The sequence below is a fragment of the Dermacentor silvarum genome, chromosome 1 (genome assembly GCF_013339745.2).
Source record: "Dermacentor silvarum isolate Dsil-2018 chromosome 1, BIME_Dsil_1.4, whole genome shotgun sequence".
Lineage (NCBI taxonomy): Eukaryota > Metazoa > Arthropoda > Arachnida > Ixodida > Ixodidae > Dermacentor > Dermacentor silvarum.
Window position 1 is genome coordinate 65,561,543 of NC_051154.1, and position 14,188 is coordinate 65,575,730.

The following is a 14,188-nucleotide window of genomic DNA, read 5'->3' on the forward strand; positions in this document are numbered from 1 at the left end:
TGTCTGAAATCGCGCTCCTTTAAATGGCCTCTTGATTTTGGGAAACAGCCAGAAGTCGCAGGGGCCATATCAGTAGAGTAAGGAGCCTGTTGAACTACAAAAAAGTCTGAATCAAGTGCGGAGCATTGTCGTGATGGATGCGCCAATTTCCTGTTGACCACAACTCCGGTATCTTGCGCCGCACAGCATCACGTAGGCGACGGAGGATATCCCTGTAGTACTCTTTGGTGATTGTTTAACCCTGTTGTGCGTACTCCTGGTGTACCACACCACGGGAGTCAAGAAAGCAGTCAATATTACTTTGACGTTGCTGCGCACTTGGCGGGCCTTCTTTGGTCTTAGTGACGTGGAATGCTTCCACTGTGACTGGGATTTTGTTTCTGGGTTGTACCTGTACACCCAAGACTCGACACCAGTGATTAAGGTGTTCATGAAGTCGGGGTCACTGTTTGTGGAATCCAGCATGTCCTGTGAGACTTCAACACGAAGTTGCTTTTGCTCCACCGTGAGCAACTTCGGCACGAATTTCGCTGCAACTCTTTTCATGGACAAATATTCGGTCATAATGGAATGTGCAGAAAAAGTGCTGATGCCCACCTCTTCCGTAATTTCTCGGATAGTCACACGATGGTCCCGCATCACCACAGCGTTCACTTCGGCAATGACCAGGTCATTTCAGCATGTTGATGGCCGATCGGAGCGTGGCTCGCTCTTCACCGATGTGCGGCCGTCTTTAAACCGGTTGTACCACTCCTTAATCTGTGTGCTGCTCATAGCATTGTCACCGAAAGCCGTCTGAATCTTCCAAATAGTTTCCACATTGCTGTCGCCCAGTTTCTGGCAAAATCTGATGCAGTAGCGCTGCTCCAGTCGCTCCGTCATTTTCCTTGCAATAAAAAAAAACGACGAGAGCACGGCGCACTACCTCACTCAAACGCTGCGTCCCAGCGACTGATGCTATCGGCAGGCGGGAAAAAATTCTCGCATGCGCACGAAGGTTGAAGGTCAGCTGATGCAAGCGCGCTTGCTTCATATTGTAAGAGTTGCGGTCGGGCATATCCAAAGGGGTAGCTGGCCCATGCCGGCGTCCGCCTCATCCACGCTGAAGACGTTGATGGGAGGAACAGGTTCTCATTGAGAACGAAGAGTAATGGGTTTATTTACAATATTTAAATGAGAAGTAGAGAACGTTACATCTCACCAGTCTAGCATGACTGGATCGAAGCACACCAGAGAGCCGCCAACGTCCGCTTAAAAGCCCTCTGGCCAAGCTGCGGTCCCACCATCCTCCAATCGGAGCGTCAAGAGTCACCGAAAGGTCCGCCTTGAGGGCGAGGGTACGCATAATCCCCCGGCGCCTTCGTTCCCCGAACACATTCAAAGAAGTTCCCTCGGGCACACACTGCTCACTACCCCACAGAAAGGAGGGGACACTCGTAGACAGGCAGCTTCGCACCTGACTTGAACTGACACATATGGGTTTCCTGGAAGGGCCAGCCATCAAGGGTTTGTTTGGGGAACGACCTTGGCGGTCAGCGGGTCTGTCGAGCGGCCGTGAGAAAGCGTCGTAGAAGCGGCCCTTTTCCAAGAGTTTCTTGCTCTGAGCGTCGTGGTCGGCGTCCATCTAGTAACCACTGTCATTGCCTGTACGTGTTCAGACATGATGTCGCTGCTGATCTTTCCCGTGGAACGTTTTTCAGCTTCCTGAAGCGATTCGTCACAGGCAATCAGGAGATACTCCTAAGTTCGCCGCCCCCGCTGGTAGCCAAACGTAACAATATTCATCAGGTGTTCGCAAAAAAAGATAAGGTCAGATACTTTTCTAACAGACCTCGTACATGTAAAACAGCTGGCTGGGGATACCCGATTTTCTCTTATTCTCACAAGTTAAGCTAGGTTTGGAAAAATTATATTTAATTCTGTTTCTGCTTAAGTGGCAGCGTTACACAGAGAAAGCTTCCAAATAAAATATTGACCAGGAATGTTCTTCAGCCACTCTTAAAAGTACAGTAGAATCTCGTTACCATATTCACGGGAACCGAAAAATAAAGCGTATCATCCAAAAAAGATTAGATCCGGGTATGCTATCAGCATCGAATCCTCCAGACCAGGATGAATTTTTTCTCAACTGTGAAGCTTTCTTTTAGAGAAACCCATATGGGTTTCTTTTCTAGCTCATTGCAACTTTCGAGTGGAAGACAATTTTTCCTTTCATTAACCTTCCTCCACCTCGCGGGATTCTGCAGAACAGATTTGCCATATTCAGTGTCCCAGAGCTTCAAGTTGTAATTAATTCGCCCTCGCGTTGCCATGTGCTAGCCTTCTGGTTAGCTCAGATGGTAGGGCGAGCGGCCTAGAAAAGCTTTGGTCCTGCGTTAAAATGGCGGACCAGGACAAATTTTTCCTCAACTGCGAAGCTTGCTTACAGAAAAACCCATATGGGTTTCATTTGTAGCTCTGTGCGATATTTGGGTGGACGACTATTATCCCTGTCAAGAACCTACCTCCACCTTGTGGGATTTCCCCTAGAACTGATTTCCCAATCAAAACTGTGGTCAACATTGTTCCAAGATTATTAAGACCTCGGATTCCTAAAGATGATCGTGCTTAGGTGAGAGACGGATAACCTGAAGTTTGAATGGAAGTAGTGCTGCGAGTTTGATAGCGACCCCACCTGTAAACATGTTGAAGCGCATTAAGATGCTTGTGAGTGGTAGCGAAGGACAAGTTTCAAGAGTGGTAAGACATCACAGAGTTGGATCAAAATGACTAAAAGTTAGAAAGACTGGAAGCAATGCAATGGCATTGCATAGAAGAGATTGGAAGCTATTTGAATGGTGGGAGTTGTAAAAAAGCATAATTCGTATTGCAGCCAGAATAGGAATTATTGACAGCACCGTAAAAACCGGACTATAGGTCGAACCGGAATATAGGTCGACCCCCCAACTAACCAATTCTAAAACTGAAAAAAATCTTTTTCAATGGCAAAAGTACCGAAAGACACCCTTTCCTTTAAACAAATGCGACTCAGCCTGGCACAACACTGGCACAATAGTGACAGTATTTATTTAAATGTTGCTCCGTGCCGTGATGATAAGGTGCTGACAAGCGCACGGGTCGATGGTCGCACGATACGAAGCCCACGGCAACCTGGCAGGCTGCTGTGGGCTTCCGCGTACTCAATCACCTTTTTCTTGAAGGCGACGGTTAATTGCCATCGGCTTCTGCTCATTTTGAAACAAAATGTGAAAAAGCCGCCTGAATGCGATGGCGAAGGCGGCCGTTTACTTCACCTGCCCATTGTTGCAAGACTTCTGTAGTTTTTCCGCCAATGTCCGGTATAAAAGACGAAGGTCGACTTTTCGCAATGGTTTTTTGAAAAAAAGTTCGACCTATATTCCGGTTTTTACGGTAGTTCCACTAGTTACATTTTTCCTGAGCAGAAGACGTGCCTAAACGCACAGTCGTTTACAATATTTTGTTGCTGCACAAAAAATATGTAGATTTTTAACAGGAGTCATTGATATGCCACTTGGCAGTGGCCTTGTGGGTGATCATTTTAGTAGAAAAACAAAAACGAAATAAATTTTAAACACGTTCTTAGAGTATTAAGATAAAGTGGTGTCAAGTAAATTATGGAATATTCATCAACAAATTAATTTGTGTGTTAAGGGATTGTGCAAATTGCTACTGGTTTCCACTGTTTTTCTTCCCTGTTTGTTCAAGCAAGTTGAAAATACTTGAAGGACGCTGAAGCTTCACCTTCAAGAGTGGAGCACAATAGGGCCGGTATTTTGTAGGGATGCCTTTCCGGTAATAATGCCTTTTCGCGCCTATCGCGCTTTGTCAGTGGTCAGAGCGATGGTCTGCTCACATTATCAATGGGATCAGCCGGCCGTGAGCAGTGGATGATAAGACTAGTATCGAATAAGTCATAAGGCAATGCTACAAAATCGCGGCCTCAAATTCAAAGACCCCCGACTGCTTCTTACGCTTCCCAGCAACTACCCAGCTTATGTAACCGTAATGTTTATCAGAAAACGCTTGCGGCGAACGCTATGCACAAAGGCAAGCTTTCTGGTAGAAACGCGGCCTCTTGCGTGGGCCGATCCCAGAGATAGTGCACAGTCGTGCCAAAAAGTTACATCATTTTCAGATTTCCGTTATTGTTTCACACTTTTAATATTTCAGTCTGAGCTGATTTAACATAAAAGGCATGCACTGACGGTGTTTTGTTTCATGACATTTGTTTGCGAGATGTCATTTTCAAAATTCCGAGGAATAACTTTGTCAAGAATGCAAGACAAGCAACTTCAATGATAGCAAAGCGTGGCATATACATGTACCTAAATATAATTTTCTTTAATGGACAACAACGCCAACACCGGATTAATTAAATTTAGACTTTCAAGTGTCCAATGTTCTTAGATAAATACTTATACCTCTATCACACGAGCACGCAAAAACTCTTTCCCGTAAGTGGTCTTTTACCGAGTGAAGTACTTTTTATTGAAGAGGTGTTGCGCAGCAGACACATGGCACAACTATCTCTTTTTAGTGTTTCCTTCTGGACATACTACTGAAAGCGTGGTGCTAGCGTTCGAAACAAAATTGGCCAAAATAAACTGATGTATTTTGCAATATAATGTGAAAACTTATTGTATTACACGTTTTTCGAATAAATTGGATGCTCACGATGCCGCGTGCGCAGTTTTTCTCGTCCGTGCGGCGCGCGTCTGTAAGCGTCATCACGTGACATCCCCAACCCGTTCGACCTGCTTACGAGAGAATGAGAATTACTGGGTTTACTCCACCTTCTGTAAGACATAAGATTATTTTTTATGATGAGCCTAGGCAATAGGCTCAATAGAAAAATACGCATTTGCTTATTTTGTTTAATACATTGTTTAAGCTTTCCACCACCTACCACCCGCAGACAATTGGCCTCACGGAGCGGCTCAATCACACGTTGACAGAAATGCTGTCTATGTACGTTTCTGACAACCACAGTGATTTGGACAGCTTTTCTTCGTGACCTTCACCTATAATTCGTCCCGTCACGAGACCACTGCTTTTCCCCCTTTTACCTTCTGTTCGCACCCTACTTTGCCCTTTGACGCCACTACTTCATTCCTTGACAAACACTCCCACTGCATATGCTGAAGACGTCTTCGCCCGGGCTCACATGGTGCACTAGATCACCAGCTCCTGGCTCACTGAGTCTCAGGCCGCACAGAATATCTGGTATGACAGCCAACATCGGGACGTTCGATTTCCTCATGGCTCCATTGTGCTCCTATGGACACCTTGTCACTGCGTCGGCTTGTCTGAAAAGCTGCTGCCACGCTACACAGGGCCCTACACGATAATGCGTCAGCTTGGCAATGTGAACTACGAGATCGCTCCGCTGGACGCGCGTGTCCCCACTGACGCGCATGTGTCCCGGCTGAAACTTTCCTTTGCCGCAAGTTCAACTCCCATACAGTTAGCGCTGAGACGGCACCTTCGCAGGCAGGGGTTATGTTACGGTGCAACCAAGAGTAGCGACAGTCCGTAAAAGACGATTTGATGTGTAGAGGTAGAATCGGTCTCACCAGCCATCTTGCTTATGTATCGTTGCATCTCTTGTAGATATTGTAAATACACCTGTATATGTGACTTCCGCAACGTAACAGTATGATAATTGCTGGCGCCCACTGGTTTCGAGGCTACTCCTTTTCGGCCATAAAGGAGATCGACGAACTGCACTTGTGAAAAAGAGATCACTCCCTGTCGTGTGTCTGCGGGTGAAATTATTTTTCGGGAGAAGTCTTTTTGCTCAAAAGACTTTCGAGTGCCCGTGTGACATGGGTATTAGATAAAGCCTGCGCAGATGCCACAGAATTTGGCAACATTGGTGAGAGGGATGTGAAAAAAAATTCACCGACGATTACAATACTCCCTAATACGAAATTTGAGCGCAGCTGTGTACGTATTTTCATTTCACTATATATTGGCGGGCATGGACAATTTGTCTCATGCGGACATTGCAAACAGAGTGAAGTGTGGCGCGACTGACTTGCTAATCAGGAGATCGTGAGAGGCAGCGCGTAGATGACGTGTGGGTGATGCGTGGGCGCGATTCACAACAGCCATCGCAGACAACCTGCACTCATGCAGCGCTTTGTTAGCATACAGACGACGCGCGCTACTCTGGCGTTATGAGGTAGGACGCTGACGCTTGCCGCATGAACGGGCACCTAAGAGCTGCACTCTAAAAGAAAATAGAATGCAGAAAACTTTACTCTCACAGTGGATTTTTTTAAAGAATGTTATGTTAAGCGACCAAAACCCTTGTGGTCACAGCCTTGTATATGTTTTTCTAGCACTACGTGGGTTCCCTGCGAATTTACGTGAAAAAACGGTCATATCATATCCCAATCTGACAAAAAAAAAAAACTATGTTGCCTACGCTGCACATACACTGTGCTTAACACCCTACATGATAAGACAACAGTAGACAGAGTCCAACATATATAACGAAACAAGGATGTCTGAATTGTCAACTGTAATATTGACACCATTATAATGCCGCCAAATAAAGCAATAAAAATTGAATGTTCAGCTTAAAGACCACCTGGGCACCTGCTGATCCCATGATTATCTTCACAATAAGTGAGAACTTGGCCCAGCTTCCTATTCGCCGCGAGATCGAGCTAAGTCGCAGCCTAGCAGACACTGGCTGAACCCTGATAGTGTGGATGGCGCATTGTGTCGTCTGCTAGCCGCTACTTATTTACATGTGCGCCGTATAAAGTCTGCTTGTTCCATGGTTGTAGCACAGCCGTAACTGGCAGTATGCATTTTTTGACGATGTAAAGACTTATTTAAATGGCTTAGCACCATAGTCTTTGCACTGCAACAAAATCAGTGACTGCGTGTGTCGAAAGCGCGATGTGTGATCATTGAACCCTCCGTTCGTCACAGTTATTGAAATTCTATTGTTGCATTGAGACTCAAGCAATCCACAAAAACAAAAACACTTGGCGTTATTTTACACAAATGAAGTGGTTGATGCGATACTTGAATGCGGCATTTTAGCGAAACCTTTTAGCAAATTTCTTGATCATTGCACAATGTCTGTGCTACCACGAAACATGAACGAGGTGGTGCGAAAGCACTCGGCAGTAGGACAGAAAATCTTAAGCGCTCATATGATGTCGCAGGAAACAACTGGCCTTGAGAATATAATTGCATGACTGTCACTTAGTGGTTACGGGACCATCATAGCTTAGCTGTTCCTGAGGTGCCCTTCTATTATGTGGATATCCCACGACGCAGAAATAATTTTACTTCATAAGTAAATTTTCTGCTACAAAAGGTAAGCGGAAATAGAGTATTACAAGAGGATCACGTGTAACCTTTCAATCGCTAGGCACACGACATCGTAAAGCTGAGTGGCTGGCGGCTAACATAATGCGCGAGTGGTGTTGACTGAAGGTAGCGGACATTATTTTCACAAATAAAGAAAACAATGTAATTAGGCTGGCTCTTAAAAAAAGAAACACTGTTCGCACAATTATGATGCACCTATCTGCAAAAATTTATCCTTGTGCTGAAATGCTAGGTTTTTAGTGTTACCGCGAAAAAAAAAGCAAAGTGTGTGAAGGCACATGATGATTTTGCCACTGTGCTGCCTCTCATAGTGGCGTAACTTGTTTAACTTACTACAAAATTTTTATTTGACAGAGAATCCAAAAAGAAGTAAAAAGCTGTGCATGCAGAGAAGTGGTGAAGTAGAGTCAGTAACTGGCTGCTTTAACTTCACTGTACAAGAATACAGGCATTTTTATAACCACTGCAAGAATAGCAAAAAAATGAGTTGACCAACAGCTGGAATGCCAACAGAATAGGCTGAACGCAAGCTGAACATGAACAAAAAGCACCATGCATGTACGAGAACAGAAACTGCGTTTTGCGCTCATTTCATGCATAGTAGGAATGTTCAATGTGTTTCATGCAACAATATGGAATTTGGCCATATAACAACAGTACACTGCATTTCATTACCAAATATTCGGCCCAAATCGCTCACAGCGAAGTACCGCTGTATACATTTCAATGCTCGCCGCCAACCGACCACCCACACTAACGTAGGTACAGTGCTGCCACCTATAGCCCGATCTCGCGGCCAATAGACTGAAGGGCTAATGGGTCAAATCAAGCCAGGCCAGGCTTTAACCTTTCACGCCCTAGGCCGGGTACGGGTCAGGTTTAAAATCACCGGGCCAGGCTCGAGCGGACCAAAGCATGACACTTTCGGGCTCAGGCCAGGAAAAAAAAGGCCCGTGCAGTGCTCTAGTCGAGGGCTCTGATTATTTTGAACTTCTGGGGTTCTTTAACGTGCACTCAAAGCACTGCACACAAACGTTTTTGCATTCTGCCCTTTGAAACATGGCCATCATGGCCAGGATCTAACCTGCGATCTTGTGCTCAGCAGCAAAACACCATAGCCACTGAGCTACATGCTGCTGAAACTATTGATGAGCTCTTAAAGTTAGCTTAAAGAAAAATTAATTCTGGGGTTTTAGGTGCCAAAAACCACGATCTAATTACGAGAGCACACCGAAGTGAACTCTTGATTAATTTTGACCACCTGGGGTTCTTCAACGTGCATCCAATGCATGGTACACGAACATTCTTGCACTTCGCCCCTATCGAAATGAGGTCCCCACAGCCAGGATTGGATCCTGCGACCTCGTGCTTAGCAGTGCAACACCATAGCCACTAAGCCACCACAATGGGTCAAATTTAGCTGAATAAACGTTTAGTAAGTGATATGGTAGATAACCATAACATGGCAGCAACAATCAGTTTGAATAGTTTTGCTCAAATATTGCATTCTCCACATACAACAGAGCAAAATTCTAGGTACGAGTGAATACTATAAGAAAAGGAGACAACAGTGAAGTGTACCATTGGACATCAAAGCAGAAAAAGATGAAGGGGCAATAAAATAAAGATATGTTGATGGATACTTGGCTCCACTGCAATTTTGAATGCAAGAGTGGATGTGAGAGCTGCAGATGTTGCAAGCAATGGAGGTGCAACTGTTTCAAGACATGTTGAGAACTTCACTCAGACACTGCATGACAAAAGAATTTGACCTTAAGCGAGAATAAATAATTCATGAATGCACCTCTTTGTTTAGGTGATTGCATAATTAAATTATGAGGTTACCTTATAATTCTTCAATAAGGTTGAAGAAATTGCATCTAAGCAAACAATGATAAAGAAAGACTATAATGTCTGGCAAACACCATCCGGCTACTGAGACCAGCACACTGGTGTGTAAGCAGCAGTTAGTGATGACGAAACTTGCAGTACAAAAAAAAAAAAAAAATGGAGCCAGAAAAATCTACACAGACCACCAGTCAGGAATGAGCTGCTTCCAGGCATTATCTCATCAATCAAAAGAGCTCAAGGATGTGTTTCGACAATTCTTTCTTAGTAATGAAATGTGTACAACACTGATGGAAACCAGTCAAGCTGTCCAATGTGATCAATATCCAAAAAGCATCGTGCCCTGTGCAACGATCATCTAAAACACTGTGCATAAAGGATTTTCATGTCCCGGAAGTTTTAATAAAGACTGAAGATACCAGTGTCTTCCAGGCTGTCACAGACCCCACTCATGCAGCACTTTGTTTCCGTATATGGTAACGTTGGCGTCATTGATGAACAGACGACGCCCGCTACTCTGGCGCCATGAGCGCTCACTGTATTTTGAAAACGATGCCAAATCTGTCCCCACACTTGTGATGCATCTTGCACTGAAAGAGAAGCCACTGAAAGAAGACCCCAGAATAATCGTCTTGCACCTCTCATCATGCTATGTGCACTAGCTTCACACCAGTGCGCAGTGGTGAATGTATGAACATCCCAAAGTGCCCCCCCCCCCCCCCCCCTGATTCAGTTTTTCCATTCTCATTCCACTTTCAGTGCTCTCACTGAGTAATCAGCCTATCAGAGAGGGGGAAGAGACTATACAAACTGGAAAAAAAAAAAACCCAGTAAAGGGCTGATAATGTAAATAAAGCTCACTGATGTATAACTGACTTCACAGCAGTAGTAACTTCTACAACTTATCTTGGAAGGAATCACCATCCTGTTAATTATCAGTCTTTTCACTATTTATGTCAGTGAAAAATGGTAATCAATAAAAAGAAAATTAAAAAAAAAACAGATGAATTGGAAGATGGTTTCTCGGTGCAGCCCTTCACGAATATTTAAAAGAATTACCCGCTACAATAGCTCAGTGGCTATGGTGCCGCACTTCTGAGCATGGGGCAGTTTCAATGCTGGCTGTGGCAGCCGCATTCTGATGAGGGCGGAATACAAAACCACTTGTGTACCGCACCGCGCATTTGACGCACATTAAAGAAAACCAGGTGGTCAAAAGTAATCTGCAGTCCCTCCCCCTATAGCATGCCTCATAATCAGATCATGTTTTTGGCACATAAACTCCAGAATTCGTTCGTTTATGAAGATGTACACCTGTGAGCAAAAGTATACGGACCAGGGTTTGCGCGATAAAGCCGTTTTCTTTCTCTGCCTGTGAACGCAACTTGAAATTGACGACTGCAGTCCAAACTCGGCATTGCAAGCATTTCAGTGTACCCATTAATTCCAGTTGATGCTTGTTAATTTTGAAGAAATTCAGTTTTTTCGGCGACCCTGTGGTCTGTACTTTTGCTCACGGGTGTAGATTATTTTTTGAGGGGGGAGAGAGAAAAAAGTTACATCAGAAAGAATACAAGAGGCGAAAGGAAACACACATCTTTTAGCAGAAGCCTGATTCGTCCCTGATTACAGACCAGCAAGACTCTGCACAAATGCAGCGCCCTAATTATGCATCAATTAACCATTTACCTCCCAGAATTATTTTTGAAAAAACATTTCCAAAGTACCAATTTTTTGTGTGTGTGTGTGCTCTTTGTAATCGGCGCAATAATAAACACAAATGTATTCAAAACAATATTCTTTACTGCAGAACACACACAAAAAAAATTATTTAAGTACAGGAGAAAGTCGGCTTCTTCGCACAACACTGCCGCCATTTTTTTTGTCAGCAATGTTCAAAATCTCAGCATGAAAGAGAGAACTACACGCATGGGATTGCTCAGATCGTCTTTGGTAAGAGAAATTGGGACCTTTTGCCGCTGACAACCCCAGCTCGTCCACGGTAGAGGGCGTACAAAGTGTGTGGACGTGCTGAACATGTCTTTGGGAGGTAAAGGGTGAATATTTACTGTAAAGTACATGTCTAGTGGCCATGACAAACGGTGAATTCTGCGAGCAGAGTAATTTGGTCAAACTGAACATCATCTGCAACATGCTAACTATAAAAAAGTTTCATGGAATTCAATTTTATGCGCACATAACTAATGCGTACTCCCATGACGGATGGCTTTATATAGAAAAATGAGCACCAGCTGCAAGTTTTATCCTAAACCAATGTTTGAAGTATATAAAACTTCATTACAAAAAAATTTAACAGGTGAACATCACCACTGCATGTGCATTCCTGGAAATATGCAATCACATTTTTTTCCCCAATTGTTAGGACATTTTGAAACCCTTTTCTGGAAAATCGAGCTCCAAAAATTATAGTTGCATCTTTTCAATGTGAACATGTATGGTCTATGGAAATCTGTATAGCTATAAGTTCATTTTAACAGAATTAAGCATAATGAACATGTAAATGCAAGCGCAAAGAAGTGTTTAGCTTATCCCTGATTTGTTCGTCTTTAAAGGAATTCCCTGTGCGACAAGCTGAAAATAATGCACCTATTTCTGCGCGCAAGAACAGCAATGACTATGAAAAAGTAATTTCTGATGTGTTCGCATGTACACTCCAAACTGTTTCCAAAATACTCCTATTTAACCGACTAATCCCGACTGAAACAAGAACAAGCTGTAGGTCACGATCGCGCCTACGTATAAAAGAGCTTGACAGTGCGGACGGCTTGATGCAGTGAACAGGGCACAAGATTAACGTCGAAGTCGGCAGTGGTCAGTGCAGCGAGACTTGTCACTCAAAACAGATTAAAGCAAGCACGCTTAACTGCATCACTACAGTGTATGCCGTTCAGTCCTGTGTGATCACGAAAGTACGACAGCTAGCGTGAAAATGACATACATTATATTACTTTTCAGACATAGCTTTGAGCTCACCTTACCTGTATATACGCCGAACAGTGGTCGAGGAAGCTGCAGACTTCATTCATAAATGCCGACCTGCTAAATGCATGGTCGGGAAATGCGATGCCTTCAGAGTTTGACTGACTGCCATGTGACAGCCCAAATGTGTTGACGGATCCACTCTTGTGAGAACCGAAATTGAAGTGTCGCCTTAGGTTTGCCATTAGTACGAGTGAGGTAACGTTGCAGCAGCACTAAACATCACTCAGCAGACTCCTCGAGACGATCGTTTCCATAGCTGCATAGAAAACAAGATAACGACGATAAACCAATAAACCACAGCTCCCAACACACACTGCACTAACAGCTGCAGCGGCGACCTGAAGAAGTGAATGGAGGAAACAAGTCGACATCATACGACACAAATCCCAATATGTTGATTCGCAAGAAAAACACACCCACGCGGTTTTCAGCAACCACAATAAACGTTAGCACGATGACAGCGCCTTGCAAGTCGGAGGAAATAGACATTGTCAATGCACAAGACAAAGAACGTTGCGCGAACGAGTTGTCTGAATAGAAGACTTCGCGCTGTGATGTCGAAGTATCATACCAGTATTGCCATGTCCATGCTTTCAAAATAACATGTTATTCGCTGAAGGCAACATGCTTCAACAAATACGGAAAGTTCGAAACCTCACCAGATTTAAAACTGATGGCCCCTAGGAACAAAATTCTTCATAACAGCCGTTTAATTTGCTATTACATGTAATACCATGAGACTGTATTTTGGGCAGTCAACGCCCCACTACTACTGATCGACACGGAGAATACAGAAGTTGCCGATACGTTGGGGACGTTGGTGCCGCGAGCATTTGTTAGGCTTATCTAGCACCATCACCACAAACTAAACTATGAATCACACAGCCGTATAGTGATACACTACCTTAGCATGTATATCAAGCAAATTATGCGAAGCGACGTTCACAGCTTTAGTTGCTTCAGTTGAAAACTTTTTTTTAAAAGCTATATTTATCGCCAGCGACCTGTGCGCCATCTATCGAAGCGCCGGCGAAACATACCGAAACGAGAGCGGCATAGAATCGAGCACGACCGGAATCGAGCAGAGGAGTTGGCCAAAAGGTGCAAACTTTTTTATGAGTGTAGCCTACACTCTTAAAAAGTTCGCACCCTTTGTGGCTTGTCTTGTCCCACAACAATAATCATCTTGCCCACATATGCTTTCTTAACGCTGCGTGCCCAGTACTTCCAGTCAATTTGCTTGTTCCAATACACAAACGGCGCGCGCGTTATCAACGTGACTTTGCATTCTCGACAGGAAAGCAGCGAGCGCAGAACTTTCAAGCAAGGCATATGACGATTATTCTTGCAAGATAAGCACCAAAGGATGCAAACTTTTTAAAGAGCGTAGCTATAGAAGGTTAGGACGCAAAATACACGTGTCTGGCTGTCTGCACAACATGCCCTAGGAATTCCGTGAAATCAAACTGAAGTGCACGTTTTCGAGCCAAGTACAGCTTTTAATGCATAATTGTGTACTGAAACATAGTACAATACCAAGTTTATGCGCTGGCTTATGAAAAAACATAATAAAAAAAAAGAGAGATTCAAATGACTCAACCATATTTCATTACACGCCAGTCAGTAATATGCATAGTAGAATAGAAATTTTCGCCCATACCTTTGTGCTACTCTCTCTCTAGAGAGTAGCACAAAGGTATGGGGGAAAATTTCTATTCTGTACTCACTGTCTGGCTTTCCAAAGGCGTTGAAAAACATGACAGATGCAAAATAATCAAAAATAGATAGCAATGAACCGTACTGCATAGCGAAAATTCTCGGTGTCGATGACATGGCAAAGGAATTAAGAGAAAAAAAGTCGCAGTCTCGAAGCATTGATTGCGATAGCAAACTAGAGTAATGATAACGGCCGTATAAACTTGTAAACGTACAGGACCAATTGTTTTTTTTTTTTTTTAAACAC

At 43.9% G+C, this 14,188-nt stretch overlaps 1 protein-coding gene across 5 annotated transcripts in view; it reads right to left on the reverse strand.

Annotated features, from left to right (window-relative positions):
- Positions 1 to 13,231, reverse strand: part of LOC119464597 (uncharacterized) — a 91,730-nt gene extending 78,499 nt beyond the window's left edge. For 2 of the 5 annotated variants that reach the window (XR_007467509.1, XM_037725628.2), the window contains exons 1-2: positions 12,885 to 13,070; positions 12,222 to 12,481 (exon numbers count right to left, since the gene is read on the reverse strand). Coding sequence is in view for 4 of the 5 variants with exons in the window: in XM_037725628.2 (XP_037581556.1) it covers positions 12,222 to 12,407 (186 nt within the window). In the remaining variant the exon portion in view is untranslated. Of the gene's footprint in view, positions 1 to 12,221; positions 12,482 to 12,796; positions 13,071 to 13,129 lie in introns of those variants that run through there. The other 3 variants (XM_037725634.2, XM_049668896.1, XM_049668902.1) reach the window with 3 other exon arrangements.
- Positions 13,232 to 14,188: the final 957 nt, after the last annotated feature.